This window comes from Habropoda laboriosa, unplaced genomic scaffold (assembly GCF_001263275.1).
Source record: "Habropoda laboriosa isolate 0110345459 unplaced genomic scaffold, ASM126327v1 scaffold101, whole genome shotgun sequence".
Classification (NCBI taxonomy): domain Eukaryota; kingdom Metazoa; phylum Arthropoda; class Insecta; order Hymenoptera; family Apidae; genus Habropoda; species Habropoda laboriosa.
The window spans coordinates 60,418-72,880 of NW_017100207.1; the positions used below are offsets into that span (position 1 = coordinate 60,418).

A 12,463-nucleotide genomic window follows, 5' to 3' on the forward strand; every position below is an offset into this window, starting at 1 on the left:
ACTTCTTCTTCTTTTTCAATTTTTATTAATAATATTGTATTTTAAAATAAATATTTGAGAAAGAGATTACTCCTAATAGGTCCGCCTTCAAACCATGCCTGTACCAGGCCCAAATCAAGCTGCCCTATATTGTGGAACAGTAGACTGTGCTAAGAAAACAATAACAAAAGAAGGAATACGTGGTTTATACAAGGGTGTGTAACAATATTATATTCAATTATATCTGAGTATCACATTATATATACTACTTATGTAAAGACATATTCTACTTTTACTTAAAAATATTTTTTTACTTTAGGAATGGGTGCACCTTTATGTGGTGTAGCTCCAATATTTGCCATAAGTTTTTATGGATTTGGACTTGGAAAACAATTGGTAAAAGGATCTGACAATGAAGAATTAACACCTTTGCAATTATTTTATGCTGGTGCATTTAGTGGTATCTTTACAACTGTTATAATGGCACCTGGGGAAAGAATAAAGTGTCTTCTACAAATACAACATGGTGATGCAAAACCAAAATATCAAGGTCCTATTGATTGTACAAAGAAGCTTTATAAAGAAGGAGGAATTAGAAGTATTTATAAAGGTACCTGTGCTACCCTTCTGAGAGGTATGTGTGATCATTTATTCTTCTATTTTATTTTTATGATTCAAACATTGAGACTGTGAAACATCAATTTCCACATCTTTTTATTTTGAATTTTTTTATATTCTGTATGTCTAGCTATACACAATATTATTGTACAATTAAAAATTATACATTTAAAAAGCAAAATCATTTTATAGAAATTGAAAGTTGAACTGTTTAATTTTGTTCTTTTTATACACATGTGTTAATTGTAAATTAAAACAAAAGTATTAGCTAACTGATTATATTATCTTCATAATTATTTTTTACCATTGAAAATTTCTTTAAGTGTCTTCTTTTTAAAGATCTGCATTGTAAACCACCCTTGCGTAATGCATGAAAAACTCCCCAATTTTTCAGCCTTTTGGGAGTTGAGCATCTTGGTGCAGTTTCTCGTAATCTCTTTACCTATTTTCAATCAAATTGTAAATATTTTATGATTGTCACTTAAAATTAATTAGTTCTCAAAACTTTATGAAAAATATTATTAAAAATGGTTTTCTAAACACAAAGTAAAGAACTTCTTTGAACTTACCAATTGAGGATTCCATGTAACCAAGGAACAAGTACAATCCCATGGATTACCATCTAATCTTACAATTACCAATTGTGATTGTTGATTTGGACCACGAAGCATTTTGAAAAAATCCAGAGGTAGTGAAATCAACTTGTTTCTTGAAAGGATAATTTCTTTAAGTTGCTTTTTTTGGTCTATTACAAATAAACCAGGTGGAATGAATTCTAGTTCATTATTTGACAAATCAATACGTTTAATATTTTCCAAACCATAAAAAGCATCCATGGATATCATACGAATATGACAATGACTTAAATCAAGATCTATTAATTTGATTAAATATGCAAATGCATCAAATTCAATACTTGAGATATTTCCATGTGCTTTTAATTCTAATAACTCTGGCATTCCTTGAAATACGGAAGATTCCAGAACTGGTGTTTCCAAGTTGTATAGATGTAAGGTTTCAAGTTGATGTAGTCCCAGAAATGAATTCTTTTGTAAATATAGTTTTGAATCCTCACCTCCCAAGTACAGTTTTAGTGTGGTGTTCATAATTTCAAAAGTGCTAAAATCAAAATTATTATTATTTTAATTATTACATTATTTAAAAGAGAATAGAATAGATTAAATTACCTTGGGAAAATGGAATCCAAAGGATTTTCTCGAAAATCTGCTATCTTCAACATTGGAAAAGGTGGAAAAGATAGTTCTGATAAAAAAGTTAAATTATTCCCTCTTAAATCAAGATCTTCTAGCATTAGTAAACCAGCTAAATCAACACTTTTAAGTGTTAATAGTTGATTGCTAGCAAGTGAAAGTACTTTTAAATTTGGTGTACCATAAAAACAGAATTCTGGAATGAATTTCAAACTATTTTTCTCTAATGAGAGATGAACTAGACTATTCAAGCCATCAAACATATGCCATGATATATCTTTTAAATCACAGTCATAAACTCTCAAATGGGTTAAAGCACCTAAACCAGTAAAAAGTCCAACGCTTTCTCTATAACCCTCCATTTCTTGTTTATACACATCATATGGAAGTATTTCTTTATCATCACTTTCTCCATTATTTTGTTGACTTAAAAATATTAGTCTATGTCCTGTACTTTGACTAATGTTATTCAGTAGTTGCTCATTCTTGTTTTCATCATTAGTAACTGTATTCATTGGTTTTACCACGAGATTAGCTTTGTTTCTTCTTGTTGGATTCACACTAGTTAATTTTACTCGTTCCAAATTCAAATAAAGAAGATTTAAACCTAATGGATATAAAGAATCAACGGATAAAATAATTCCTCCTTGCTTTTGTTGTTCATTATTTAAATATTTCTTTATAGGTTCATTGTAATCTATGCCTTGGATATCTAAAGATATTAAATCTGTAAAACGTTGGAATGTTGTAGACTGTAAGAGGATCTCAAAGTCTCCCATGCCAGATTGAAGTATTGTAAACACCTGAAATGAGGACATATATATTATTTTCGAAAATTTAAAAATTACACTGTTGAATTTTACAATGTCAACCTGAATATCCGATGGAAGCTTATCCAGAAGTTCTTCATAATCCTCAGCAACAACGCAAATAGCGACTCTTAAAAATTCAGAAATCATAGAATGATCTGTGTTTAGTCCAACTTCAAAATTAGCATCGTTAGTTAGGTTCTGTTGAGAACAAAATTATTAAGTCTTGAAAATATAAAATACAGCCAATTGTCATACCTGATCTTGACCCCTTATGATCCATCGGTGTAAAGGTAAATCAGCAAATTTTTGAATTTCACAAGAACACCCCGGTGGACATTTTACCTCCCAAATATCGCCGATATCGATTATTCGTCCAAAGCACTCATTCTAAACACATGTTTGTCTATTAATTTGTTGTTCAATTAAATTTACGTATAAAAACACTATGAAAACCTTTATGAGAAAAATTATCTTTTTCTCTTTTGTACCTCTTCATTTTAAATAAAGAAAAGAATTATGTACCAGCAGAGTGAGAATAAGAATTAGAATAACCGTCATAATCCGTGTGAAATTTGAGGATTGAAAAAAAGCAAATCTTGAAAGTATAACAGTGATGGTACACTGGTTTGAAGGAAACTGAATTTTGTTAACTGTTATCTATCTGCCCCCTTTCAATTGATGCCCCTATCAAACAGGATGCTTTATTATCTAGCAACCTACACACACTATTCTTGCTTTATAATTATAAATAACGTTTCCACATGATACTTTAATTACATACATTCAGGTGGAACCTAAATTTCTTCCAAATTGGTTATTTAAATTTTTTAATACTTACCAGATAAAATGTTCAATGCAGGTAATACCTGCATCTTGCTAATGATTTTTCTTTAAATTAAATTTTTAGATGTTCCTGCCAGTGGAATGTATTTTATGACATATGAATGTCTAAAAAAATGGATGAGCACTGAAGAAAGTAAAGTAGGAATATTCCAAACAATTATAGCTGGTGGTTGTGCTGGTATTGCAAATTGGATTGTTGGAATGCCACCGGATGTATTGAAAAGTCGTCTACAAAGCGGTATGTAATGCTTTTGTATTTTATTTTTTGTATTTTCTTGCAGTTATTAATGGAAGTTTTATTAATATTACTTAGCTCCAGAAGGTACTTTCAAACGTGGAATACGAGAAGTATGCGTAGATTTGATAAATAAAGAGGGACCACAGGCACTGTACAAAGGATGTGTACCTGTGATGCTTCGTGCTTTTCCAGCAAATGCAGCATGTTTTCTTGGATTTGAACTTGCTATGAATTTCTTGAATTGGGCACTACCTAACATGTAATATAAATTTTTGAAATAAGTTTACATGTAACAACTTCATTATCAGTTGAATTGTGAATGGATAGTATATTGACATAGTCAAAGATATAAATAATATATTTTTAATATAAGTATGATAAAGAATGTTGTATAATAGCATTTTTATTAGCAATTTTATAATGAATTTGCACTAAACTATTAGTCTACTATATCTTAGTTACTGATGCTATTATACAAATTGTTTTTTAATTATAGTTTATACAAGTGTAACAATTTTTATATTATCTTTTTGTATTGTTGAATCTCCATTTTGTAATTTTTATTATATTTTTTACAAGAACAAATAAAGAATCAACTTTTAATCATGCAAATTTTGTTCACATCGTTTATACCTTAAGGAAAGTGAAAGTGATCATTTTTAAATAACAACTATTCTTTTATGAAAATAAATAAAATGCAGAATAAAATAATCTGTGAAACGAAGTCACTTTTTACTGTTTAAACATATACTTTATTTTTTCATTTTAAAACAAGTTTGAGATAATTGATTACGATTATTTAATGATAATAAAAATTCTGTTCAAGGTTTGCTCAAGTTTGCTGCTCTGCTGTTTGCCAGGAAGTCCTAGTTCTTATCTTATCCTGTCCATTGAATTGGAATTTATGAACTGGAAATTTTGATGTGTTCCTAAACTTATCAGTATATTCACTTTTATCACTGTTGCGAAAGAAATTTGTAAAGTTGCAGTAAAATTTTATTTAATTTATAAAAATGATACTCAAATCTGTTATATTAATTGGAGGCCCTTCAAAAGGTTTGTTTTTTTTTTATATACATGTGATTCCTATATAGTTGTTACGATCTATAAAAAAATATAACCTTAAATATAATTATCTATAGATTTGATAGTCACTGAAAGTTAACATATTTAGATTGAATATTAAATAAAAGTTAATAAATTTTATGGTATTTCAAGTTCGAAAATATATTTTACAGGAACAAGGTTTAGGCCACTTTCCTTGGATATGCCAAAACCATTATTTCCAATTGCTGGATTACCAGTAATACAATATCATGTAGAAGCATGTTCTAAAGTGGAAAATCTTGTTGAAATATTGATAATTGGATCATATCCTGCAAGTGATCTGTCTCAATTTATTCAAGAAATGACAAGTACATATAATATAACAGTTAGGTATCTTCAAGAGTTTACACCATTAGGAACAGCAGGAGGATTATATCATTTTCGTGATCAAATAAGGTCTGGTGGACCTACATATTTCTTTGTGATGAATGGTGATGTGTGTGCTGATTTTTCTTTACAAGAAATAGTAGAATATCATAAAGAGAAACAAGCATTGCTTACTGCTATGGCTACTGAAGCAACGAAACAACAATCCTTAAATTATGGGTGTATGGTTCTTGATATGAATGGAGGAGTTGCTCATTATGTAGAGAAACCATCAACATTTGTTTCAACTTTAATCAACTGTGGCATCTACCTTGCTTCCTTAGATATTTTCCAAACCATGACTGATGTATTTAATGCAGGACAGAATCAAGAAAATTTGATGTATGATTTTTCAGAAGATATTTATTGAATAATTATTTGTGAACAATATAATAGTTCCAATTAAAAATTATTTCATAGGCAGTTTAATGGTAATGGTAAAGATCCAGCTCATATATCTCTTGAACAAGATATATTAACACGATTAGCAGGAACTGGTCGTTTATTTGCTTTACCTGTTCTAAGATGGTGGTCACAAGTTAAAACTGCAGGTTCTGCTATACATGCCAACTGTCACTATTTAACTTTATTTAAGACACAACATCCAAACCATCTTACTTCTGCAGCTGATGGACCTTGTCAGATTATTGGTGATGTTTATATTCATCCTTCTGCTACTGTACATTCAACAACAGTGGTAATTAAATCTTTCCAAAAAGTTACTTTCCTTATCAAAATGAAACATAAACTTTATAATACAATGTTATTTTATTTACAGTTAGGTCCAAATGTAAGCATAGGCCCAAATGCTGTAATTGCTGCTGGTGTTAGAATAAAGGAGTCAATCATATTAGCCAATGCCCATATTCAGGCACATTCCATTATCTTACACAGTATAGTGGGAAAAAGCAGCTATGTAGGAGAATGGGCACGTATAGAAGGGACACCATGTGATCCCAATCCTGACAAACCATTTGTAAAAATGGAAAACTTGCCTTTGTTTAATGCTAACGGAAAACTAAATCCTTCTATAACAATTCTCGGTAAGTGATTCATTAATTGATTATCTAAACAAAACGAATTAGTATATGTTTTTACTATTTATATTTCAGGAACTAGTGTACGTTTGGCAGCAGAGAAAATTGTACTAAATTCGATTGTTTTACCGCATAAAGAACTGACAAGAAATTTTAAAAACGAAATTATTCTTTAAAGTACGTATGTTCAACGCGTTTAAATTTAATCGAAGTGTCTAAAATAACATGTTTCGGTTAACTAATTTATATGTACAGTTCATCCTTAACTTATATTGCATGTATTTGAAATTGTCAATTTAGCACAAAATTGGTTTTCTATTTAAGAAACTGGCACTAATATACAACATATAAATTCGTGAAATATTTATATGAATCCAAATGTTTTCTAATGATTTTGTTATGTACAATTGTTGATTTATATATTCTTAACGTAGATGAAAATATACCGTGTATTATATAAAAAAAATATATATGTAAAATTTGTCTGTTGTTTGTAAAATGCGCCTCTTTTTCCGTTTAGTTTTTATAATTCATATTTGTAAAATAAAACATTGATAGTAAATATTTTTTGCTATACATTCCTAGTACTTACTAAAAATAAACGTACCATAGATACGAAAAAAGACTGAAATAAGTTAAATAATATTTTGAATAATTGTACAATCTACATATCTATTTTTTCAATACGAAATACATGTTATAAATTTACATATCTCATTTGTTTATATAATTTATCCTATGAAAGCAATGTGTGCAAAAAGTAATCAGTGCTATGTATAGATTTTAAAATGTGTATTTTCTTACAAAATACAAATAATTTATTGAAAAAGAACTCGCACAGTGCGTAAAATATTAAAATTATTCAAATCCTATATACTTAAATTGTAAAAATTGATTATTTAAATAAACATATACCTGGTGGTTTAACATGCATTAAATTTGTACACAGTCCTACCCATCATTTACAAGGAACAATTGCAAAGCTATCTGAAAGATCTATGTTCATCCCTATTTTTATGTACAAAAATTATAGTCAATATTTAAACTTTAGGGATGCTAATTTGTAATGTAAAAATATTAAAGAACATCTAAGTAAAAAATGAATAATTTTATAAAAATAGATCATGTACAGTCTTTTTTGTTTCAAATTTTCAATTGACTATTATACAATCCCTAAATAGGTATGTTAATAAAAACGAAAGCTTTAGAGCTTCGTTTCATGTTTAACCCTGTTTCTAAACAATTGACTCGGACGGAGCAATCCTTGAGAATTATTAAGATAAGAATTTCCGGAAATGATAACAGTTGCCGTAGAATCTAGATTAGAGTTCAAAAACTCATTTTTGTTATTATCTTCGAATGCAAATCGTTGTTGGTGTTGTTGTTGCGTTTCATTATGATTATTAGACCCGTGACTGTTTTTCATGCGATAATGTACCTCAGAATCCGTTTCCTCTTCGTTATCTGCACTATCTACATCTCCTGAAAAAGAACAAACATTCAAGCGTAATTAAATTTTAGATTTAAATCTTGATGAATTTAAACGTGACTCACCATCAGAACTATTAGTCGAAGGCAAGTAAAAACGCGAGACTGTGACTTTACTGTTTCCTACACGTCGTTCCCGTTCTCTGGCAGTGTTATTTGGATGATGATATTTAAACTCACGGGGAAGTGTATAGCTTCGTGGCAGTGACACTTGACTACCTTCCATGTCGCTAATTTCACCTTCTACTTCTCCTTCACCCTTAGAACTTTCTTCTCCACCATTTTGACTCGAGCGTAATCTGTAATTTTTTTTTATAATTTATTCATTGATTTTTTAACGGTCCTCTAAGTTAAAAATTGTAATTTTTAAAACACATCTATTAAATAGATCTTTAATCTTTACTTACCGGTGATTAACGTGAGTGGATGGTGCCCAATGGGAACAATGATGAGGAAGACATCGCGGTGCGAGTAAAATTTCTGGTGTATCCGCTCTTTCTCTTTGCGTCGTCCTCCACGAATTTGAAGGATGAACGTTTGGATAATAGGAAGAAGATGGTGGCAGAGGTAAAAGGCAGTGCATTTTCACCGGTGGCCAAGAAGATAACGTTACACCTCCATTTTGATCACCTACTGATGGTGCAGATGTAAATAAAGGAGAACTAGGGGAAGTATGCAACTTCGTATTAGGTGGTGGTTGCTGATTCGATGCAGGTGAGGACGAGAATGAGGATGCTGAAGCTGATGGCGGAGGAAATAACTTTCCTTCCTTTATTTCTTCTTGTATAGCTCGTAGTTCTCGTAATTGCTGTTGCTTTTTCTCCTGAAGTTTTTCTCTTATTAGATTTGCACTTAAGGAGCCAGCAGTCCCAGCATCAGTCCCCATTTTCTGTTCATTCGAATGATCATTCTACCTCAAAATAATGAACATCTAATATAAGTTAAGGAAGAACATGTGAATGTGTAAAATTATAATGAAAATCAATTTTATACAATATTGTCTTTGTTTCTTCTTTTGTATTAATAAAACAATTCAGTATTACCTGCATTACACTAGAATTTAGGGATTTCTTCCAGAATGGTATTAATTGACGTGAATTGGTATTCACACCAAGCCACTGTTTTGCATCTCCCACTGTGTTCATGGAGGTTGTAACAGCTCCAGTTTGAGATTGCGGTGGAGGAGGAGGTACAAACGTTGTTGGCTTCTTCTTTTTACGATTTGGATTTACCGCAGCTGGATTGGCGAAGCGACAATTGAATACACCTGGTATTCCACCATTACTCAATTTAACTCTTCTCACACCTACATTCATACTTAATTTTTTGTCCTCTGTATATTCTATTTGCTTTTCTTCTATATTATCCTACAAACATTATTCTTTTGTTAAAAACTGTTACTTATTATTTTTAAATATTATATTTGTTTCTCTCATAAACGTTCTTTTTAATCCCATACTTGATTTGATAATGCTGTGAGATTTGACGCCGTCATTCTACCGCCAGCTTCATACCTCAATCTTCGTACATGAAAAAACCTAGAATTCCCGATAAAGTCAACGATAATTACTATTATTAAAAAGTACAGTTTATAAAATGAAGAATGAAAATTTACCGGTAATAGAGACCCATGAAAAACATACCACCAAAGAATAAAGCTAATAGTGTAAGTACTAAAGTTACAGGATTTGGGTGATGTTGGTGTGGAAGAAGGTCTGTTCTATTGACACCCACTATCCATACACCAATGAGTAAACTATTTTCCAGAAACATTACTGTGTAAAATATTACCTGTACAAAAGTATTGAACATGTTAAATCGAATTCATTTCTAAATGGATTATGATTAAAAATATAAGATATATTAAAAACATACCATTTTTTGACGATGATTTGTTTCGTGTAAATTTACATACGCGAAAATATAAACAAACGCAAGGAGTGAAGCCAAAGATGTTTTCCTTAAAATAGGCAAATGTTCGCCGCCGTGAAAAAGACCATCTGGAGTAAGTAGCAACCACATCAACATTGATAACCAATGGAGTGCCATGACAATTAATAACCATTGCCCACCATATAGTGAAGCATAAGCTACTAGTACTCCTACTCTAGCGCTTACAGTTCCTAAACGCCATGCTAGTTGTGCCAGCACACCTAGCCATGTCAATACTAAACGTTCTAAATTACGAAGACGTGCTGCACCTTTACTAAAACTAGCCACTGCCCAACATACACTCCACAGAGATAAACCAGCAGATACTGCAGTCAGTTTTGCTAATTTATCACTTTCCCTGTTTTCACTTTCTTTTGCTTTACCAACATCAGCACTTGATTCATTATTGACTCCAATTGATAACAGATAGAATTGCAAGAGCAACATAGGTGCAGCTTCACAGAATGCATGAATAAGGCGTAATACACAAAGTTCCCTCACCTAGTATCATAACATTACAGATTTTATAAAAATTATGTTGGGTAGATACATAAATCATGTTCTTTTTTTATTTTTTACCTCGTGTTTAACATAAGTTAAGTTAACTGGAATAAATAATTTGAAATATCTCCATAATACTCCAACTTGAGTTGAATGAAGCAACAGAACACACCATATTGTCCAATTTCCATTTTCTTTCTTCTCATTAATATTGCAATCTGTTGTAGTGTTGCCAGTTAGTTTGCCCCTGGCACCCCATAAATACCATCGTACACTAATAATCTGAAATCAATTAAAAATAGATTAATTACAATTAATTACAATATTTTAGTGTTTAATTCAACCACTGACCTGAGAAATAACTAATGAAGTTGCTATGAGAATAATACTTAATGGAAAAAGTATTGGAGGAGCTACAGAATGGTGTGCAAGGGCATATACCATTGCAAAATCAAAAACAACGTCACAAAAATATGATGCAAGAGAAATTATGTTGAATAAGACATCACACAATGGTAAAAATTCGTGCTGATGTTGTGTCTGCAGATGCTGGGCCATAATGGGCTTTTGTTATCCATTTGGATTATCCAGCACCTTTTCTTCTGGTCAACCTATGCCACACATTCCACAATATAGGGGTTGTTCCATACAGTGGAAAAAAATTATATTCTAACTGAAATTCAAATTGTTACATTAATAAATTGTAATACCACAATTATCAAAAAATAAAAACAAATATTTCTCTTAATTTTAATGATTTCTAAGTTAAAAAATATGTTGAATAATTAATACTATATTACTTTCATAAAAAAATCTTATGTTAATAAAATTTCGAATAAAATTCATAAATACCTCATTCATCTTCAATAATTAAGAAAAAAGTGACATTCTAATGTTTTTCATACGAAGATAAATTATTTTATTTTTTGAATGATCATTTAAAAAATTATTTTCAACTTTATTGTGAAGTTAATTACAAATCAACATGTAGTCCAACTATCGATACATACAAATTCAAATAAACTAACTTTTTTATGCGCATTACGCATTATTAGTAATTGTATTTTCAATTCTTCATATATGACAATATCAACAAATATAAACATAAAATTAAAGTAAAAAGAATGACATGATATTACAATCAAAACTTGAAAACAATGTTCAGAAAAATTAAATTAAAAATTCATTCTTCACGAACTGGTATGTTATCTGAAATATGTCAGTTACTTAACGGGAAGTAAGAAGATAAAAATCCTCATAGCCGGACATAAAAAAATAGTTACTGTAGAAATATAAGAAGAAAAAGAAATTGCGAGGCGTAGGAGGAAGCGAATTTGCTTACCACATTCCTCAGATGTCACCGAATGAGTAATCACAAAAGTAACATTCTCATCTAGATGCTGGCCTCGCAAGAACCTGGACCAACGTTGGAATGCGAGGAATTTATCTGTATACTTCGCAGACGCTTTCGAAAATAAATCTTTTTTTCACTGGTTATCCGTGATCCGAGTTTCTTTCTGACTGTATCGGTACATTTTTCGTTGATTCACATTCAAAGAGACCGGTTTATTTAATTTTAAAGAAACTTTACTCAATCTACCTGTTGATTCCAGAGACAACTATGGAATACCATATAACATTACACTTATCGTTGCTCCACTAACTCTAAAACGTAAGATTGTCCACCAAGTAGTCAGGAATTCCAAGCAGTGGTTCTCATTTATATCTATGTGTAAAAATGATTAATCAATCTTTTACATTCTTCATCAGTGGTGCTCAAAATTTTATTACTCTATTTGAAATTAATAATTTTTTACGAAATATAATTTGAATAAAACTCATAAGAAACTATATACTTAAAATTTTGACAGTTGATGTTTTGTAACCTATAGTTTATACAAAATTTCATATCTATAGGTAGAATGCTGTGTATACATATTTAAAAATATAAACATTGGTATTAACATTTATTTATTTTCATGACTTTTTAATATTTTCCATGGGATATAACTATAATTGTATAAATATTTTTTTCCTTCACCTGTTTTTTTATCCCCTTCTTTAATATTCATTTTCTGTACGTATCATGTTCTTTTAAAATAGGTTAAAATTGATAATGGTTTAAAAAGAACCTTCTCTGCAAATTGAATTTTAACAATTTCAAAATCCGTCGATCTTATGTGTATAAAACAATTATTAGAAATTCAACCCTCTGCTCAATTATATTCAATATTCTTTTATACAGATAGTAGCAAATTGTATAAAATTGTCCTAAGGCCACTTCTTCCAAGGCCCATAAATTTTTAATTTGGTCAAATTTTGTATTATATA

The 12,463-nt window shown here is 30.3% G+C and overlaps 4 protein-coding genes across 4 annotated transcripts in view; 2 read left to right on the forward strand and 2 right to left on the reverse strand.

Annotated features, from left to right (window-relative positions):
- LOC108570631 (congested-like trachea protein) overlaps nt 1–3,964 on the forward strand; it is a 4,942-nt gene extending 978 nt beyond the window's left edge. Inside the window, exons 2-5 of the mRNA XM_017932517.1 lie at nt 80–194; nt 299–613; nt 3,528–3,701; nt 3,777–3,964. Of these exons, the coding sequence (XP_017788006.1) occupies nt 80–194; nt 299–613; nt 3,528–3,701; nt 3,777–3,964 (792 nt within the window). The remainder of the gene's footprint in view (nt 1–79; nt 195–298; nt 614–3,527; nt 3,702–3,776) is intronic.
- Nucleotides 866–3,282, reverse strand: LOC108570630 (carboxypeptidase N subunit 2-like). Its single transcript, XM_017932514.1, has 6 exons — nt 3,143–3,282; nt 2,876–3,007; nt 2,681–2,818; nt 1,785–2,611; nt 1,167–1,716; nt 866–1,039 (listed from the first exon to the last, which is right to left on the reverse strand). Exons 1-6 carry the CDS (start codon nt 3,176–3,178, stop codon nt 866–868), a joined length of 1,857 nt encoding a protein of 618 aa, XP_017788003.1. The 5' UTR covers nt 3,179–3,282.
- A 750-nt stretch (nt 3,965–4,714) lies between the features above and the next one.
- On the forward strand, nt 4,715–6,387 carry LOC108570641 (mannose-1-phosphate guanyltransferase alpha-A). Its single transcript, XM_017932526.1, has 5 exons — nt 4,715–4,757; nt 4,940–5,516; nt 5,595–5,871; nt 5,953–6,217; nt 6,287–6,387. Exons 1-5 carry the CDS (start codon nt 4,715–4,717, stop codon nt 6,385–6,387), a joined length of 1,263 nt encoding a protein of 420 aa, XP_017788015.1.
- Nucleotides 6,388–7,415: 1,028 nt separating this feature from the next.
- LOC108570636 lies at nt 7,416–10,690 on the reverse strand. Its single transcript, XM_017932522.1, has 9 exons — nt 10,484–10,690; nt 10,211–10,414; nt 9,575–10,132; nt 9,315–9,490; nt 9,159–9,237; nt 8,743–9,066; nt 8,107–8,609; nt 7,766–7,998; nt 7,416–7,693 (listed from the first exon to the last, which is right to left on the reverse strand). Exons 1-9 carry the CDS (start codon nt 10,688–10,690, stop codon nt 7,416–7,418), a joined length of 2,562 nt encoding a protein of 853 aa, XP_017788011.1.
- Nucleotides 10,691–12,463: the final 1,773 nt, after the last annotated feature.